This window comes from Cricetulus griseus, chromosome 3 (genome assembly GCF_003668045.3).
Source record: "Cricetulus griseus strain 17A/GY chromosome 3, alternate assembly CriGri-PICRH-1.0, whole genome shotgun sequence".
NCBI lineage: Eukaryota > Metazoa > Chordata > Mammalia > Rodentia > Cricetidae > Cricetulus > Cricetulus griseus.
The window spans coordinates 265,276,431-265,297,071 of NC_048596.1; the positions used below are offsets into that span (position 1 = coordinate 265,276,431).

The following is a 20,641-nucleotide window of genomic DNA, read 5'->3' on the forward strand; positions in this document are numbered from 1 at the left end:
CCAGTTAATCCATTACAACAGTGCCACCAGTAACTCACAGTCCACAGCAGTCAAACTGAGAAATAGTGGAATGAAAGAAAAGCTGTCCGTGCACACACAGTGAGCACAGCATCACAGCCTGCCATAGGGACATGTGCACCTGCCCACACGGGGAGAAGAAAGCAGCAGCGGATATCAAGGAGTCAGCAAGGGAAGCAGTTACCTCAGGAGGACCTGGGAAGTGACAGACAGCCCTAATAACATGGAGCTCCTCAGCATTGAGGAGAGCCAGGGCCAGAGGGAGGTGTCAGGTGAGAGCACTTTACAGAAGCACTGCTGATTCAGAAAAGCTCATGTCCAGAAGGCTGGGGCAGAGAGGTGGGCAGGCTGCTTTCCCAATGGGCACTGCGGGCAAAGTCAAAGGCACCCAGTGGGATGCTCTCGTACAGGAACTCTCCCAGTAGTGACACAGCTGACAACTTCTCACAGGCCCTTGATTTGTACATGGGTGCTCGTGCTGATCTGGAGGGGCGGGCCCCCAGTCCTCACTCATGTCCAGCTCCTGCTGATGACTAGATACAGGCGCTCATGCAGGCTAGCTTGTATCTATTTAAACTGCCTAGTAGAAGTGGGAATACGGTCTTCCTCTGCATGGGAGCAGACAACAAGGACACGGGCAGGCGCAGGGCAGCTTGTTGTGTTTACCAAGAAAGCCAGTTTTCTAAACTAGGGTTGAGGAGACGGCCTTTCTTTCCATTCATTCTTTTTAGAGCATACAATGCTGCATTTTCTCTTAGGAAGCGAGTCTCTCCTCTTTCTCAGGGTTAAAGTCTCCTACTATACAGAGAACACTGTGCTCCGTGCCAGGGCTGCTAGACGGTGGTGGACAGAGTCAGACTTGGTCCTTTTTACTTGAGGTACCTATGAATGCATTTTCCCAGCAGAGAACTTGCTTCCTAACCAACCTTCCCACATACCCATCCCTTTTTCTTTCCCTTTTCTAAAAGGCCATGCTTTACTCTGCATCCCGTTGTTGACACATGCCCAAGGCTTATGACTTCATACTTGGAGAACGGCAAGTGGGTTATATTTGGGAGTGAACTCAAAGGAAACAGCAGTCCTATGGGGCTCCCAGTCTGAACAAAGGCACAGCAGGAGCAGCAACCCTGTCCCTATCCTTGTGGGATGTGCTACCTATCCACCTAAAGAGGAAAGAGGCTTGCTTCTCTCAGCAAATGCAGTGACACAGAGCAACGCTTATAGCTTTCCCCATAGCACTATTCTACAAGGGCACAACAGTGCAGTGTACAGCAAAGCCACAGAGATAGTGGACGACAAATACAGGAAAACATTTCCCTACTGTATTGCTACCTCATGTGAACACCAGACAGAGACAACATTCTTTTCACAGAAACAGTTAGGATTCAGCTCCTTAAAAATATTCACTAAGGGCCTGGGAACATGGCTTAGTGGTTAAGGGCACTTGCCATGCAAATGGGAGGACCTGAGTTTGAATCCCCAACATCCACATAAAAATCCAGGGTGACTGTGTGTGCCTGTAACTTCAGTGTTGGAGAGCAGACAGAAGTCTGAGGCTTGCTGGCCAGCTAGCTTAGCCTAAAGGTAAGAGTCCCTCCCCATCTGAAGGTAGAAGGGCAGGGAGGTAGAGAGGGAGATACCCAGCATCCTCTTCTGGCCTCCTCACTGGGTTTATGGGCTTTTGCACCTACACACTTACACCTACAATGCATACTCACATAAAGTCACCAACACAGATCCCTGGCTCAGTTCCTACTTTATGTCTGGGCTGCTTAGCTGGAAGTCAGTAAGAGCTTCCCTGAACATACTTTTAACTTTCATTGCTGAAGCAAATAAAAACAACTAAGTTTGTTCTGGAAGATAGAAAAGCAAAGGCTTAAAACAAAAACAAACAAACAAGCAAAAAACAGCAGAGGAGGGTGAAGGGGAGAGAGCTTTAGTAGTACAGCTCTTGACTGGTGATGTCCAAGGAACTAGATTCGAACACACACACACACACACACACACACACACACACACACACACACACACACACACTATAGACACACATATACACCCCACAGACACACTATAGACACACCTATACACCCCACAGACAAACATGCACACACACACCATAGACACACATACCATGAACACACACATACACATACCATAGACATACACACACAATAGACACACCCCATAGACAAACATGCACATACATACCAAAGACAGACAGAACAGACACACACACTTGAAGACACCCCCCCCAAAAAAAGCCCCCAAACAAAACCCTACAGGCTCAGAAGATTGTCTTTATGTAGCATCATTAGGTTAGTCTGTTTTAGAGAAGAGAGGCCAGCAGCTGGGGAGGGGCATTGGGAAAAGTCACTTGCCCCATACAATGCATGGCTGGGCTTCTAGCTCTCCCCACCACCCCAGTGCTCTCTAGGAAGGCCATGGAGGTTGTGCTAGGCCAGTGTTCTTGTGGCTTTCTGCTCCTGAAGCGCTTTGTGCCCAGGGTCACAAAGCCATTTCTATCCTAGGAAAACCATCTTTTCCCCACAAGCTCCCTAAATGAATTCGTGATTCTGTTCCCCAAACTCAACAACTTGTTTATTTCTACATTTCCCTGTGGGTACTGGGGTGAGCTTTATCTAACCAGTTGTGGAGATCTAGGTGTCTGCTCAGGCTAGGGAGAAAGGTCCTTGGAGAGATAGCTGGGAGGGAGGGCAGCCCTTGCAAGCTCAATTAAGTCTGCTGCTATTCTCTCTCCCTCACCAAATCCCCTGCTCTTCTTTCTCTCCTGTGACTTGGTGATTCAAAACCTGCCACTTGGGCAAGCATTGCTTGCAGAGCATTTCCTCTGCAATGATGTCAGCCTGTCTCTGATAGGCTTCTAGAATAAAGCCACAAATCAGTGGTTAGGTCTGAGCCTTGCACTTTTATTTCAATGGCCTGAAACCCAAGCAGTCTCTTTAGCAGATCACAGGCCTCTTGTCTGGCGTTGCAATAGCCCTTTCCATCCCAGGAGAGAAAGGAACACTCTGTCTGCTTATTGTGCTGCTAGAAGCCCTGCTGTCAGGCTGTGGGGAGGAGAGAGAGCAGGGTCTGACCTCACAGGGAAGCCAGTCTCTCCATGGCTTACATATTAATTTTGTAGAGTTCTGAACAGGGGCAAACACACAGACATTGTTGCCCCTCCAAGCTGAAGAGGACTGTGGGCTCTTAAGTCTTGGGATCTTGGTCTGTTTGGATCTGGATGTACAAGCCCCAGGCTACAGTGGCTGAACTTATTCTCTTGCTGAAAGATGCTTCTCAGAAAAGAATACCATTTTCAAAACTGGGCTGGGAGTATAGCTCAGTGGTAGAGTGCTTGCCTAGCATGTACAAGGCCCTGGGTTTAATTCCCAGTAGTGAAACAAATAAACCAACGTTTTGCTTGCTTGCCTCTGGTCATATTCATGCTCTAAGGACTAAAACTATGAGGAAGAAGAACACATTCTGGCCTATTTCCATGGTTTGCCCTGGGCCTGAGAGTCCATTCTGCTGACATCACTTCACATTGTAAGTGAGCAACAGCACACACATATACATGTAACAATTTAAATAAACATGCTATCATCTTCTCAGAATCAGAACTTTCTAGAAAAACGGTTTTGACCCTTACTGAATATTGAATGACTGTGGCCCCTACCCACAAAGACCATGCTAGGTTAAAAGGTTTCAGGGAAGGAGCAAGACCCCACATATGGTCTTTCAGGGGGTGTGCCTAGACAGAGACAAGACTGGCTGACCCTCAGCAATGTGGTCAGTAAAGCTGCTGACCCATATAAACGGCCCCTGGAGTAAATGCTAGAAGATGGTTTTAAGATTCTGGAAAGGAGGCTGAGAAGTAGCTCTATTGGTGGAGTCCTTGCCTAGCAGGCGTGAGGCCCTGGGTTTGATTTCCAATACCGAATTAAACTGGGCATGGTGGCATATACCTGTAATCCCTGAGCTCTAGAACTGGAGGCAGGGGGATCAGAGGGTCACAAGTGCCTTTAGCTATTGTTGAGGACAATCCTGGGAATCTGCATTTTCCTACTTTGTGACTTCTGACACACAGTCCAGGTCACCCTAAAACCCAATGACAAGAATCCCACCCCATGACACGCCTCTGGGATCCATCACAGTATCTGTGGTGGCTTTCCCGTGAGGAAGCTCTTCTTCAGCACTGAAGGTTCTCTCTCTCCCCAGAGGGCTGCAGCATGGCTGCCTATAGCCACGATGCCCTAGCTTTCTTAATGAAGATCATGTGGAAGGCAATTCTTCTCAGTTTCCTTGCCCCTGGATCACTGCAAGCATCCCTGCCCCTCATAGCACCGGGTACCAATGAGAACCCTACCTGCCAGAAGCAATCACTTTGCCAGGAGATGACAGAATGGGGGTAGGGGCTCCCTACCTGAATGACCCTGGTGAGGGTTACCTGGGCTCGATGTTCACCAACGGCGAATTGTATCACGGCCACACCGGGGCTGTGGCTGTCTTCGATCCTCTCCACTGTGCTGGAGTCAATCTTGAGGTCATTACTAATCTCTGCACTCTGGATGAAGTCCTCCGTCTTCAGGTCCTCCACCTTTTTCAGCTCCCCGTTGGCCAGTTGGATGATGGAGCCTTTCATGAAATATGGTGGCAGCGTGGGTGGCGCGGCGGCAGGGGATGCCACTGACTGCACCACGGGCAGGTGGATCTGGGCCTGCACCATGGCTGGGTAGGCGGCCTGGGTGACCAGGGCCTCGGGGTTGAAGTTCTCGCTCTTGGGCAGGGCGGTGGTGACAAACGTGTGAGGCACTGCAGCAAACTGGGGTGAAGATGTGACTATGGCCGAGGCTGCCCCAGGTGTGTCCATGTCAGGGCTGCCCACAGGGATGAGCAGAGGCTGGGTACCTGGGATCACCAGGTGCTGGGGCAGACTGCCGGCGTAGGTGATTGCTTGCTGCTGGCCACTCAGGTAGCCGATGACAGGAGGCTGAGTCCCAGCATAGAAGGCTGTGGCTGGCAGGCCCACTGGGAGAGGCTCTGATGCACTGTGTGTCGTCTGAATGACCGTGTGTGGGGACAGTGCATAGGAGCGGTGGCCGGGCTTCCCTAAGTGCAGGCTGCTCTTGTCATTGAGGGTGGATGGCGAGGCCTCGCGATGTGTGGCCTGCTGCGCCTCCAGGTCAGCTGAGGGTGTGTTGTTGTTGGGCAGGACCATCACAGATCCACGGACCCCAGAGGTATCACGACTGCTGTAGTCTGCTGGGCTTGGGTGGACCACCACATGCCGGGACTCATAAGGATGAGGCACTGACTTGCCGCTTGCCTTTCCCAGGCTCAGCTCCACAGAGGACGGTGCCCCATACCTCCGACTCTTCTCCATCTCCCCATTCAGGACCTCCTTGGCTTGCATAGCCTGCTGCAACCTGCTGCTTTCTGCTTTTTTGGTGGACTCTCGAGGAACAAAGTGGCCTCCGGCATCGCTGTATTGCACGACCACCTGGGACGAGGGCCCCAGGGTGAGTGTGTGCGGGATCATCGTCTGATGGGGATGGAGGTGGACCGGAATGGGTGGGGGAGATGCTGCCCGCCCAGAGCTCTGTGGAGAGCTGGAAATATGAATGTACTGATTCTGCTGGGTGGGTGGCGGGGACCCCGGGGTGACTAGCCCCGCAGCCCTGCTGAGGTGCTGCTGCGGTGGGGGCTCAATCTTATGTCCCGGTGCCTGGCTCAGACTGCCCATGTTGGCCAGCAGGGTGGAATAGGCCTCCAGCTGGGAGCGCTGTGATGGAGTGGTGGCCCCTGCAGCCGAGGCCACCGCACTGGTGACCGGGTTGCCTGATGGGGAGATTAGCTGGGAAGGGATAAAGCCAGCGTAGGGCCCACTGTATTGGGAGGACCCAATGAACTGGAAGGTGTGTGACAGGTGGGCATACTGCACTGGGGACACTGGAGTCCCTGACGGAGGAGGAGGGTACACTGCGGGCAGCGTGGTAGCTGTGGGGACTGACCTGGGGGCACTGGGTGGGGAGTAGTCCAGCCCTGCGGACAGTGCTTTATGTAAACCCATTCCTTGTAAACCAAGCTCCCCGGAAGTCCCTGCTGGCCCGTGCCGCCCACCCCCATGGCTGCGGCTGCCAGGGGTGCTGGGGAGCCATGCCACACCCTCCACGCAGTGGTTGTCGCTGGGCAGAGCAGTGGCCTTCTCCTCAGAGGGCCGGCTGGTGGCGGGGATCTCACGTTTTTTAGGAGGCAGGCATTCATTGCTCCTCTCTTGGTTGGATTTCATTTTTCGCCGTCCCCCCTCCACGGTGGCTGTTTCACTGTCTGGCTGGCTCTGATTTTAGTCTGATAGACAGAGAGTCACATTGGATTTCTGTAGGGGATCCAGGCCCTTCATGAGGAATCATCTCCCCGTGGGTTTGCTAGGCCGGCAGTAGCAGCTCCGGATTCTGAGAAGGGAAAGAGACCAGGAGTGGGACAGGAAAGAGAGAAGGGCGGGGGGGGGGGGTTGCGGGTGGGGAGGAAGGGGAGAAGAAGAAAACCAAAACATCAGCTCTGGGGGAAAAACTCCATCAGGTCAAACCAACAGTCCACCCACTCACCAACCAAAAACCTTATTACCACCAAGAGTAAGAGGAGACCCTGGATTCTGTGGGCATTCCAAAAGCAGATTATAGCTCAACTGTTAAAATAGATAAAATACGAGCTAGGCTAATTTGAGCTAATAAGAATCAATAAATAAGTAAGTTTAAGCGTGTACTATTCTTAAACATTTGCTCATTTGCTTATGATTTGTGTGTGTGTGTGTGTGTGTGTGTGTGTGTGTGTGTGTGTGTGTGTGTGTGTTGTGTGTGCATAAGCGCCTGCGTGAGTTTATGTATGTATGTCCCAGTACCCACAGAGGCCAGAAGAGGGCATTGCATTCCCTGGCACTAGAGTTATGGGCAGTTGTAATCCACCATGTGGGTGCTAGGACCTGAACCTGGGTCCCCTATAAGAACAGTAAACTCTTGATCATCAGCCATCTGTCTAGCCCAGACATACTTTCTTAATAAAACAGAGTAGGCAGTTCAAACATTTCTCCACACTTTCTTTCCTCTTCCACCATTTTTTTCTCTCCTTGGAGAGGAGGTAGATAATCCATTTTTCTCTTTTATAAGGCGCTCTTGTTGTTCTGGCTGGCCTCAAATTGGCTGTGTAATGGAGGCTGGCCTTGAATTCATGATCCTCCTGACTCAGCCTCTCCCAAGTAAGTACTGGGATCACAGGTGTGTGGCAATCTGCTTTTTTTTTTTTTTTTTTTTTTCCTAGATGATGATGCATTTTGTAAATTCCTTTCACAAAAAGGTTAGTTGATGGGGGAAGGCCTTCTGTGTATGTGTTTGTCTTATTGGTTGATGAATAAAGCACTGTTGGCCAATGAGGAAGCAGGATAGGTGGGAGTCAAGGAGGATTCTGGGAAATGTAGTAAGAAAGGCGTTGCCATGTGAGCCTGGGAAGACAGGATGCTTGCCGCCAGCATCCTCAATACGATAAGTCTTTTAAAATATACAGATTAATGGTTATGGTTGATACTTAAGACAGAGCTAGCAACTAACAAATTCTAGTCATTGGCCAGCAGCATTTGTATCTAATATTAATCTCTCTGTGTTATTTTGGGTGCCCACGTGGTGGCGGGGCTCAGGCGGTTGGTGGAAAGAGTTATCTTTACAATTAGTGCCATTACTCCTCACCTAAGAAATTTTTTCTCAGTCAAATGAGTCCCCAAGAGCTGAGCTTTGGGAAGGTGTGGGTTTGGAGTACAGATGCCCGGTGGGTCTGCAGGCCATTTCTCCATCTTTAGATGCCAGAGTCAATATCATTAAGATTTCACCTGGTGTCAGGGTGGTGTCCCCTTTCCTAATAGCACCTCTCAAACATATACCCAAATACCTCAACTCAACAGCAGCAGCCCCAAAACAATTCTGCTCATTAAAGGTCTCAAAGGAATTCCAAGTACAGTAATTTATGGGAAACATCAAGAAATCTTTGAGAAAGTTACAAAAATAATTTCAGCTTAAAAAAAAAAAAACTCAAACAAACACAATATATAAGATCAAGCCTGACATGGTGGCTCATGCATGAAATTCCAGCACACTGAAGGCTCAGGCAGGAGGATGACCACAAACTTGAGGCTTTCCTGGGCTATATATAAGATGATTACTCATACGAATGGTGCATAAATAAACACACAAATATGTAAATGAAATAAAGCCAAGACTTTGAAAGCTTCCTTAATTAATAGTGAAGCACTTGCTTCATCCATGTCTCTGCCTGGCCAAGTTTCATCTTTGAATATTCTCTCCTTACCATCTCCTCTTCTTCCCCTGGAAGGGGCCAGTTCACTGGGAGCAGAGGATGAGATTTTTTGCCAAACTAATCACACCTATGTGTCCAAACCCAGCCATGTAGTGATGCAAGGAATTCGTGTGGCGCCATCCCGTCTCAGTCTCACAGAGACACTGAATTCTGAGTCACCACCATTGTGTGAACAATGTCCACCTGACATGAGGTAGACTTTCAAGGTGACCACTGTGAAGCATGCTAGCTAGCAGCAGTAGTTGACAATGCTGTCCAAAGGGAGAAGCTGCAGAGGGAAGCAACTTCTAAGGCTCTGATGTGGGGAGCTGCATTTCTGGGGTTGGGACCTGAATACATTTCTTCCTCAGATTCTCTTTCTTGTGATCTGAATTTAAAACAGACCCGCCCTCTCCCAAACTGAGTATGGTAATGACTGCTGTAATCTCAGTCCTTGGGAGGCTGAGGAAGGAAGACTGGTATGTTGTAAACTAGCCTGAGCTAGATAGTAAGTTCCAGGTCAGCTTGGGCTACCCTGTCAAAAAGGAGGAAAAGAGCAAGCAAGGAAGTAAACAAACAAAAAATCAAACCCAAACAAAAGCTCTAAGCCTTTTCCAAATAAAAACCAAACTCATACTGTAAGCTCCCAATCTTCAGCAATTCAAACTGTAACCATGTTGAAGCAACAGCAAGACCCACAATGCAACACAATCCTTCGCTTTGCTCCTCTTCTTTGTATCACTCCACTCGTCAGTTTATAGTGAGTATGTATGTGTTAGCATGTGACAGCGTGCATGCAGAGTTCAAAGGACAACTTTAGGGGTCAGTTCTCACCTTCTACCTTCTTTGAGATGGGGGTCTCATTACTATTGTGTAAGACAGCCTGTGAGCTCCCAAGGATTCTCTTTTGTGTGGCTTCCATCCTGTCATAGGAGTGCTGGGATTACAGACATATGGTATATTGTTCATTGTTTACATGGGTTCTGGGGATCTAAACTCACACTTGTATGGTAAATGCTTTACTCACCAAGCCACCTCTCCAGCCCCAGCTCTAGACTTTTCACAAGGTTTCAAACTCTAGCAGCGGGTAGTAGTAGTTTAATAGCTCTTGTTTTGTTTCAACACAAGTAGTACTACAGCAAGGTGACAAATGACACAAGAAGCTGGCCCTCCCTTCTGAATTTGATCAAGTAAAGGGAAACTAAGAATGCTCAGGTATACAAGAACGTGGAGATCTAGACATCTGGTGTCTGAACACCAGAGTTACTTCAATAAGAAAAGGATCTCTCACAGTGACAAGAGAGCCATTAGACATGGGGACAGAAACAAGTAAAAAGACTGAAGTTATTTATGCTAAAGAAATTAAAAATAGCATGCATCTGAGCATGTAGAAAAGCCCCAAAGCAGATGAGGAATTGTGTTTCAAATAACATTATTTAGTATGACTCTCTCCTATTAAGAACACAGAGCATCATATGCACCCAGTGTTTACAAATCCACTGTAGGGACAGCCTAAAATCAAACTCTAAAGCATCAAAAGTGTTGTTACCTTTCGCTGTCTGAAATGTGGGTCTGCTGCAAGGAGCAACTAGTGCTCTTAACTACTGAGCTATCTTTCCCACACAGGTTTCTTACACCAGCAGGCAAGGGAACATGATTGCTGAGGTCTACTCAGAGAACTGTTCCATGCGGCCTCTGCTGGCAACACAGGTGCACTGCCCCATAAACGCCCCAGGATTTCATTAGGGATGTGCACGCAAGAGTGATATGTCAGAATTGGAAATGAGAACATTTGCATATAGTAGTAGGCCCAGCCAGCAAGGGAATAGGCTAATTAGCTCAAATCAGCTTGAGGGAAGAAAGCGCAGGGGGGCATGAAAGTCCTTTCAAAGCCAAGTAAAATGTCAAACACATTCAGGAATCATCATTAGCAACAGGCAAACAGAAAACTGCCTGAGCTCAGGACTGCAGCATGCAAAACCAGCAGCTCCTATGAAGGCTGCCTTGGTTCTCAGAGGTACAGGGGCTTATTTATACTGCTTATTTGATAGAAGCTGGCTGGCTTTTCAGCCCTGAACACTAGCTGGACTGAGCTTCTGCTAATGAACTAACAAGATGCATCAAATATCCATTTTTTTAGTGTCGAGGATTAAACCCAGCACCTTGTGTAGGCCAGGCAAGCGCCTTACCACTTAGCTCTAACTCCTGGTCGGATATATCAATGCTGACAAATTCAAATTTATTCTGAAAAAAATTATCTACTGATAAACAGTAGCATCTATGTTAAAGATTGGCTTTGTAAAACTAGGAGGGAACGATTAATAAAGAAGCAGGAGTGTCTCAGGCTGAACTGACACAAATCTTAACCTGTCGTTGTATTTTTTATATTTAAAAATTTTATAATTAAGACATTTATTATTATCATCATTATTACTATTATTATTAATTAAGCACACATGTGACAACCAGACAATACTGAGGATCTGGTGCTCTCTTTCCATCATGTGGGCCCTGGGCAGTTGAACTCAGGTTGTCAGACTTTGTGGCAGTACCTTTACCCTCTGAGCTATATTTCTGCTTAGAATAATAGTTTTTAACAGAAGGGGGATCTTGCCATGTTGTCTGGGCTCAAGAGATCTTCCTGACTAAGGCTCCCAAGTTGTCACCCCTCCTGGCATTCTCCTAAATGTGGGAGTGTTTACCAGGCACCAGGGAAGACAGGGCCCTCTAATTGGAGGTGATGAGTCTTTTAACTCTCTGTTCTGTTAGCTCTCTGTACGTCTGCATCCGCATCTTCCCGTGTGGGAAGGGACCCTGCTGGATTTTCACTAAAGCCACTAGGGGGCACTATACCATGCTACTGTGGAATGGGGCTCACTGTGACAGTTTCATTACAATGCATCATTATATTTTGCTCAATTTTTGTCCTCCACCGTTCTGTTCTTCCTTCTTACTGTCTCCTTCTTCCTCCCAAATATTAACACTTTCTTCTTCTAACACACACACACACACACACACACACACACACACACTATTCTCTCTTAAAGATCTACAGAAACATGACTTAAATTTGTAGGTATATCCAGCTGTTTGACATTGTGACACAGCATTGTCATCTACAAAGTCCAAGATTCAGAACTGCTCAGTGAGATTTTTTTCCCCATAAAATTTCTCCTCCCTTGCAAAAAAAAAAAAAAACAAAAACAAAACAACAACAACCCCCCCCAAACTAATGATGTTTTAAATAAGTTACAATTTTGTATCAGCCACATTCCTAGTCTGATACTAGGGGGTCACACTTGGTCTGCAGGTTATACATGCCTTTAGGCTATTAATTCTATACAGGACTCAATCATGGTTTTGCTCAACTGTGTTTCCATTTTCTTTCTACTGTCCTGGCTGAGAAGTGACACAACAAGAGCCTTCTGTGCTGGAGATGTGACAATAGAGGGTCACTGATTTTAAGACCTGGAAATAACGACCTGATGCTCAGAATAGAAGGCACTTTTAGAATTTGACCCAGACGGTCTTAAAAATGCATTTCTGGGGTGAGGAATGAAAGGAGCTGCTGTTTCTACACACCCAACCCCCAGATTCTCAGTTTGAATGAGCTTCAGGCCCCTGACTGGCACAAATAGGAGGAAATGTAGACGGCTCATCAGGGTTGGGGCAGGTTCAGTATCCCTAACCTGCAAATCTGAAAAACACAAAAGGCTCCAAAAGTCCCCAAGTCTGTGAGCAGTCACCTGACACAAGTGGGAAGGGAATTCCACAACTGGCCTTATATGGCAGACTGGAGCCAAAAGGTGGGGTCACTAAAAATATTATATACAATGAAGATGTCTCCATCGGTAAAACATGAATACAAGTTTTGGTCCTATTCTTAATATCTGATTTGATACGTACAAGTATTTAAAACTGAGAAAATACTGAATGCAGAACACTTGTTGGCCTAAATACTTTGGATAAGGGATACTAAACCATACCAGATACCAGGAGATGAAACACTTGACGTAATGGCAGAGGTCACTAGGACACAGTGAGCATTCCTGAGGTCCTCACTCACGAATACCCTTTCCGTTTGACTATGCCACCTGAGGATTCTGTGTGCCAAGCTGGCAGACCACCTTCCATTTGCTTGACTTGGAAAAAGAAGCCCCACCTCGGGATCCTTGGAGGATCCAGTTTGGAGACGGCAGTCATAAATAGCCTCCTTCATGGCTGACTGATCAGGCTTGCCTCTAAGGAAGGGATCACTTATTCACTCACCAAAAGCCTACTTCATTTTAGGCTATTCAGTGTCAGCGTGGGGCCCAGGACAGGCCTCAGTTCTATTTTCCATTCTATTCCGTTTAACATTTTAGTAGTGTTTTGGTTATCGTCTTTCAAGGTAGCAGAAGGCTGGAAGGGATATTTACTATGTTGTGATTAATATGCAAATATATCCTCAGAGGCTGGAAGTGATGGCATAGAACCAAGAAAATTAAGATTAATGAGAATAAAAATAAATGCCTGCCCTTGGTTTTAATAGCTCAATTAGGCAAGTTGGAGAGCTCTGGTTTAATAGTGGTTTAAATGAAGGGGTCTAGGTTTTTTTTTTTTTTTTTTTTGGACAGGATCTCAGGTAGCCCAGGCTGGCCCTCAAATATATAATGTAGCTGAGGAGGTCCTTCAATTTCTGATTGTCCTGCCTCTGCCTTCTGAAGTGCTGGGATTGCAGGTGTGTACCACCATACCAGGTTTGGAAATCCCTAACCCAGTGGTCATGTATGGTACCCTCATATGCTGGAAGCACTGCTGTGATCTCAGTGTGATGGCAAAGAGTGGTCCCCACCCCCTGTGTGTTCAAAGAAAAAATGCATAGAAACAAGTGGGGTGAGAACATTCATGCACAACTTGCACTATGTGAACACTAATCAAGGACTTCAGATTTTGTGACAAATTTCATGGGTTGGGTGACAAAAGAAGAGATATCATACTGACTTTCATAGGCAAGCTACAGGGATATTGGTGTCCCAGATGCAGCACCCAAGCTCAGCATGACTCAGGCCACAACAGAGCTGAGACGGCACCTCCTGCCCAGGTGGGACACTAAGAACTGTGAGTACCAGCATGCTTTCTAGCCGAGCTCTGTGTGTGTGTCATAAAAAGACTCAAGCCGAGTGTGCTGGCACACACCTGTAAACCCAGCACTGTGGAAATGGAGGCTTCGGAATTGTCTTAAAACAACAACAATAAAATCCGAAAACAAAAAAACAACATAGAAGGAAAAGAAAGGCCTAAGTTTCAGTTTGCATCCTGCACAGACTCCCCTTAGCTGGCTGCAGCAACATACCATAATGGCCTTGCTTTGAGGGAAACATGGGCTGGGAGGTGCCACACAGACACAGACAGTTGCAGAAGAGAGTCAGCATCTTTTTTTTTTTTTTAAAGTAACGATATGGCTAAATTTAATACTTAACATGACTATAACATTTAAAGCCTCTCAAAATAGCACAAGTCCCATTTAGGTTCACAGAGGCTAAGAGAAGCTGTGTCAGGCAGAGTGGTCCTCTGATTAAAAGCCCTTAGGGTGGCCCCCTTGGGGAGGGGGAGGGATCCTCGGGTGCTCTGGCTGTCTTCTTCTGTTTTCCTTTTGAGACTACAATGTAATTACAACATTTCTCTCTTCCCTCGCCTCCCTCAAGACCCTCTCATAGACTTCCCCTTGTTCTCTTTCATTAACAGTTATTGCATGCATGTATTTGCATACATATAGATGCCTATATATAACCTGCTCAGTCTGTATGATGTTACTTGCACACACGCTTTCAGGACTGACCATTTGGTATTGGATAACCAATTGGTGTGCTGTCTGCCTTGTCTTGATGTCTCTGATTGGCAGGTGGCTAAGTCTTGCCCAACTTGTCCCCACTTGCCCTTCTGTGGGCCATACTATTTGATGTTCAGTGTCAGCATGATGGAAGGGCAGCCTTCACCAAGGCTTGGGTGAAGCCATCCTTAGGCTGCTGGCTTTTTTCAATGTCATTTTGGTTCACATGGTGACAGAGGGCTCTGGGCGTGTCTAGAAAACATTTCAACAGCTGTCCTGTGACATGGGTCCACCACACTTGTCCCTGACTCTCATTATCCCAGGAACATTAGTCTGGACCAGGATTGAGGGGACAAGGCTGACATCTGGCCTGAGACAGCCTTAGAAGCTGCTCACACAGAGAATGAGGCTGCAGCCCAGCATGGCCGGTGTGCTCTGGCCGCCTGCCCACCCTGGAATTCCTGGAAAGGCTCAAGACAGGAAAGTGACCATCTGGATCCAAACAGGTCCCAAGAGGATTGGAGGTTTTGAGAAAAGCTGGAAATGCCTTTCTGTCAGGGCCTTTCCTGGATTCAGTGCCAAAGCAAAACCCCTTCAGCTCTCCAGTGTCCTCCGTGCCAGGACAGCTTCCCAAGGCGCCTGCATGGCTAGTCATCCTCCACTTGGGCTGGGTGGCTGGGAATAGTCATGGGGACCTTCAGGATTTTCCCTCTCGTCTAGTATAAAGTGCTTTAAGGAGAGGGGGAGGTGGCCCTCCATGTGGCCTCAGCTCTGAGACTGCTGGAACAAGGAGACAACTGATCAGGACAGGATTGTGAGAACAGGGGAGAAAGTGACCCTGCCGTATTCAGCTCTTGACAATGTCCTGTTCCCTGCAATGCAACTTCCGGTAGAGCTCATGAAGCATTTCTTCACAGAATATCAACACAAAATGTTAACATTATTATTACTAATAACGATAGGAATAATGTGATTTCATACTGGAGCACGTGCACACATACACTTATTTTTTTCTTTTAAGACAGGTTCTCCTGTCAGTTCAAGCTGACCTGGTTCTCCTTATTTCCACAAGTGCTGGGATTACCAGTGTGTCCCATCATGTGAGGCTGCTAATGATGAGGAAGGACCCAAGACGTTGCTCAAGAATAGGCTATGGTGTAAGGACCAGAACGCGGCAGACTGGGGTAAGGTCAAGGAGGAGAGCACAGATCCCAACCCTGGTTTTACTCTTATTTGCCTACATAATCTTTTTATTTCTTTTCCTCTGAATGTAATTTTCATTTTACTTGAAATTATGTCTATGCCCTGTTTAAGAAGATATTTATTTAGCCAACATAGAATTTTATAAGTAATATCTCCAGTGATAAAATGGGAGGGAATTAATTTGCACAAAGCCTGGCATAATGCATGTGCTCAATCAATGATAGCCATCGCAAACAAAATCCCACAGAACTCCCCTCACTGTTTCCCAGCAATCACCCATAGTTATCTGTTGTCTGTGTCTCCTGGTCCTGTGATGAAATCAACCTGTCCCTTCCAAACTGCAAATTCTCCCAAACATCTGGGTTTTTCATTTTCTCACATCTGCATGGCTATTTAAAATTTATCACCTTTCTTTGCTGAGCAGACAGGACCTTATTGATAATTGTTCCCAGCACAGGACTCTATTCACACCAAAGAGCAAGAGTGACTACACACAGAGAAAATGCTTAGGAGGGCTGGGTGTAAAACGAAAGCATGGCGTTTCTTGGCAAGGGTTAAGCTCAACATTCCTGGTGCTACTCTGCCTGCTCTTCAATACTTTTTGGATGAGTAATTCCCAAAAGGCATTGTGGGGAGATGGAGACTCTTCTTGCCCTCCTCGAGGGAAGACTGCCAGCAGACTGCTCACACACACCCTTAGAGCCTCTCCGCACACCAGGAAGCCATGTACTGGAACAGCTACATCCTGCATCCTACACTATGGGCCACCAGGGGCCGGACTTCCTGGAGCTATGATGGACTGACTTCTAATAGAGGGGGGATGTGAAAATCGCCATCGAGTCAGAAGAATGTCTTTTAGGAACTAAAGCATTCTGGGAGGGATTTAAAGGATTCTTTGCCTTTGATGTGAAACTTCCAGATAATTCTTAAGTTCATCTGCCATCTCTCTGGGCAGCCACACACTGGCTTCCCTTCTGCGTGGTTTTACAGTCTCTATGGTTTGAGTGTAACCTCACACTCACATTTTGGAAATGCAACTCCTAGGGCAACAGTGATGTGTGATAGGATCTTTAAGGCCAATGGGGAGGGCTCTGCCCTAATGAATGACTGCAGATATTATTACAGGTATGGATTAGTTGTGACAGGTGTGAGTTCATCAGCCAGCTTTCTGCTGACAAGAGAATCACCATCCACTCAGTACAACCAATGCATCTAGAAATCTTCCACAGCCATGGGATTCCAAACACCCCAGCATGATGACAGCAGGACATGGTTCTAACCCTTTGTTCTCCAGAAGTGTGAGGACATACTTTTCCACACAGAGGAAACTGCATATGTACCTGATACAAGTTCCACTGAGTTTGTGATCTTGCTAAAGGTGAGTGTATGGAGCACAGTTCTGATAAACAAGGAGCTTAGCGGTGGGTGCCTTAGCGTTAGGCCATACCCTCCTTACAGAATCCAGAGTTAACACTGGCTGCACATTACACTCCTGGGGGAACTTGTAAACACAAGACCAATATTTTATCCACACTGGGACAGCTGCATCAGAATGCCTACAGTGGGGGTCTACCATGGGAATTTGTGTATTTGTTGGTGTATTTAGTTGTGTGTGTGTGTGTGTGTGTGTGTGTGTGTGTGTGTGTGTGTGTGTAGGTATGTGTGTATGTAGGCCAGAATGCAACCTCTGAGGTTCCTTTTCCAGTTTCATTTTTAAAGACTGGGTCTTTGGCTGACCTGGAACTTACCAAGTAGGCTGGGATGGCTGGCCAGTGAGCCCCAGGGATCCTCCTGTCCCATTCTCCCCAGTTTTGAAAAAATACACTACAATGACTGGCTTTTTTTATTTGGGTTCTGGGGATCAAATTCAAATCTTGGCATTTTACTGATTGAGCCCAGCTACTTTCCAGCCCAACTACTGGAATCTAAAGAGCATACACCGGGGATCCTGATGGGCAGCCAGAAGTGAGAACCATGGTGGAGAACATCTCTGAGCTCCCTTTGAACCAGGGGGCATGTCTGAGCAACTTTAAATGCAGCCCCCAAATCCTTTCCCTCACCCTGCCAACACATTGTGTCCTCATCCCTTTGCCTGAACTTTAAAGATGAACTGACATGCCCACAAGTGAGGGGCCATTAACACCTATTAGGATTGGACTAAACAACCACATCAAGAAACAAAACAAAAACAGAAATGGGAAAAATATCAACGGCTGCTGAGGATGCGGAGAAACTGAACCCTGTCCATCGCCGAGAGCTCCCGATGCCAAGACACAGTTTGTCGATGCCTACAAAGGTAAACCCAACTGTTCCATAATCTAGTGATGCTATTTCTCTGTGACACCAATGATAGTTAATCTTCAGTGTCAACTTACTGGATCTGGAATTACCTAGGAGACACATTTCTCTCTGTGTGTGCCTCCAGAGAGGCTTAACTGAGGAAAGAGGACTCACACCAAGTGTGGGTGGCACTCTCCCCTGGTCTAGGGCCTCAAGAGGAATTAAACAAAAGGAAGAGAAAGTGAGCTGAGCTCTGGCATTCATCTGGCTCAGGGTCCTGAGCGTGGACATGTGACCAGGCCTTCACACTCCTGCCACCACAACTAGAACTTCCCTATGTGGTGATATCTTGTTTGTACTCTAACAAACAAAGTTTGCCTAGAGATCAGAGGGCGGAGCTAACCACTAGTTAACCATAGAGGTCTGGAGGTCTCTACAGACAGACAGGAAGTGAGATGGCTGGGCGGAGAGAGGATATAAGCTGGGAGGAGACAGGAGCTAGCCCTCTAGAGAGTTTGTAGAGGTAAGAGCTCTAGTGGCTGCTGCTCTGCTTCTCTGATCTTTCAACTTTCACACCCTAATATTTTTTATTATTAAGACTAGTTAGAACTCATGCTAAATCCCTGCCTTCCTTTCCATGAAGGACTGCTCCCAGTGGGTGAGGCAAATCTACCCCTTTCTGCCTTAAGTTGCTTTTGTCAGGCATTTTTGTCACATGACAGGAGAAGTAACTAGTATAATACCTAAAAACAATTCAAGGAAATCAACTCAACAGATACTGGAATCCAGTGTTCATGGCAGCATTATTTATAATAGCCAGGATCAGTGTATCAGCCCAAATGTCTATCAACAGAGGGTCAGATGAACAGTGGATATATCCGTTCACCATCACTACCATCCAGTCCCCATTCTTGACAGAGGGCTGACATTCTGATACATACTGCAGCCATCATGCCAACGGAGAGGAGCTGCACCCAAAAGGACGTTATCCGATTCCACTTAACACCCAATAATGGTAAAACTCAGTAGGGGCTGGGGAGAAGACTCAAAGAAAGCTCAGGGTACAGGGTCGAAGTCTGGAATGATGGTGGGTTGGCTGGCAACATGGCAGTCCTTAGTGCCCCTAGTTGTACACTCTAATAGTTAAAAGAATACATTTTATATCATGCATATTTCAGTCATCCAGAGGACACATCATACATAGTTGCAATACTTTGTGAAAAAATGGTGATTATTTTTGAATGACACAGGCCCACCACCACCTCAGCTCTGTAGACTAACACAGGTCCCCCAGAATCCTTGCCAGAGTTTGTCGATATCTCATGACTGGTATCATTAACCCTTTAAAACTACAACACAGGCCTGCCAAGATGGCTCAGTGGTGAGGGTGCTTACAGTACAAGCGTGTTGGCCCAAGTCTCATCTGGGAAATCTATGTGAAAGTTCAAGGGAAGATCTGTCTCCACAAAGTTGTCATCTGAACGTCACACGTCCCCACATCACACATACATAACACACACACACACACACACACACACACACACACACACACACACACACACACAGAGAGACTCACAGAAGCCAGTAACTGGAGACTCAACAACACATTCAGCCCTCAGTTAGATGGCCACTGGCCATTTCTTCATGCATTTGACCACAGAGGGTCCCCTGCCTTCTACATCCTTCAATAACAGTTCCTAAGATCTCAGCAGAGGTATTTCCACCTTGGCCATCTTTGGTTCTGCTTGTTCACTGCACTGTAAATTCTGCCTCGGGCACCAACCAAAAGACCAGAGCTCAGGATGGGAGGACATTCTGCACATGGGAGGAATTTCCCGTGGAAATTCTCTTTTTTACCACGGACCCACAAGTGAAATGACGACCCCAAGACTCTCCAGATCAGGCAGTGCCATAGACTGCTTGAGGTGCCGTTGCCAGGGTCCTGCCATTCAGGGAGGCCTGACACCGTCGCCCCCTTAGCGCCAATCTTACCAAAACGCTTCCAGACTTTGGAGTTTTTGAGAAGGAACAAGCTGTTACGAAGACAACAGTTTTATTGAAATCAAGTGGAGAAAGGACAGCTGTAAACATGAGCCAAGGTAAGAATTCTCTCTGAAACAAATGCTTGTTTTAGAATCGGGGGTGGGGGTGGGGGCGGGGCGGCTGACTCACACGTCTGTGAATGGATGCCTGCATTCTGACCCTCGGAAGATGAATGGTTCATTTTGAAAAGCTCAGCAAGTGCGAAAACCTACTTTCTCTACCTCCGTTCATTTCGGAGCGAGGCTGCAGAGTGGAGTCTGCGATGCCTGGGTCGTTCCCAATCACCAGCAAAACCGACAATGGGCTGACCTGCTACCTGCAGCTGTTTTCAATCAGAAAGCAGAGCAATTACAGCAGCCTCTCTCGGGGCTCACATACAGGGCCACACGAAGCCAGGGGAACATTAAGGATGTTTGAACCAGCTCCCAGAAATCTACAGTGTTCGCCTGCCAAACACTCCTCTTTGCCCTGGCTGGGCATCATTAACTCTATTCGGTATTCCTTCAACAATCAAAAATCTACATTCTTCCTGGATGAATGAGGGTGTCCTCTGATCTAGGCACACTGTCATACCGACAGCACCACATGGGAGATGTCAGAGCATTTATATGTTCTTTAGCTTATTTTTCAATATTAGGTCTCGTGGAAGAAGGGGATGCCCCACTCTGAAACACCTAGCTGTGCAGTGAAAGGGCCTTTGGAATGATGAGACTGTCAGACCCTAATGGAAAAAAAAAATGCTTTGCTGAATCCTTGCATTTGAGACTTGCTCTTGAAGCCATAATGTGTAACCCTGAAGAACATAGCAGTGACCTGAAGTACATGGCTAGTTTTGTGTTACATAATACCTGGGCTAGCTGTCTAGCTGCTGGCCTTTGGCAGTTGGTGACTTTAGGAGAATCGTTCAATTTTGTAAGCTTTATTTTCCTCTTTAGGAAAATG

The 20,641-nt window shown here is 47.0% G+C and overlaps 1 protein-coding gene across 10 annotated transcripts in view; it reads right to left on the reverse strand.

Moving 5' to 3' along the window:
* The window catches only part of Atxn1 (ataxin 1), a 406,728-nt gene that overhangs the window by 14,671 nt on the left and 371,416 nt on the right, over positions 1-20,641 (reverse strand). For all 10 annotated transcript variants that reach the window (XM_027410018.2, XM_027410014.2, XM_027410012.2 and 7 more), the window contains one exon: positions 4,469-6,473. In XM_027410018.2, the coding sequence (XP_027265819.1) occupies positions 4,469-6,310 (1,842 nt within the window). In that variant the 5' untranslated portion in view covers positions 6,311-6,473. The remainder of the gene's footprint in view (positions 1-4,468; positions 6,474-20,641) is intronic.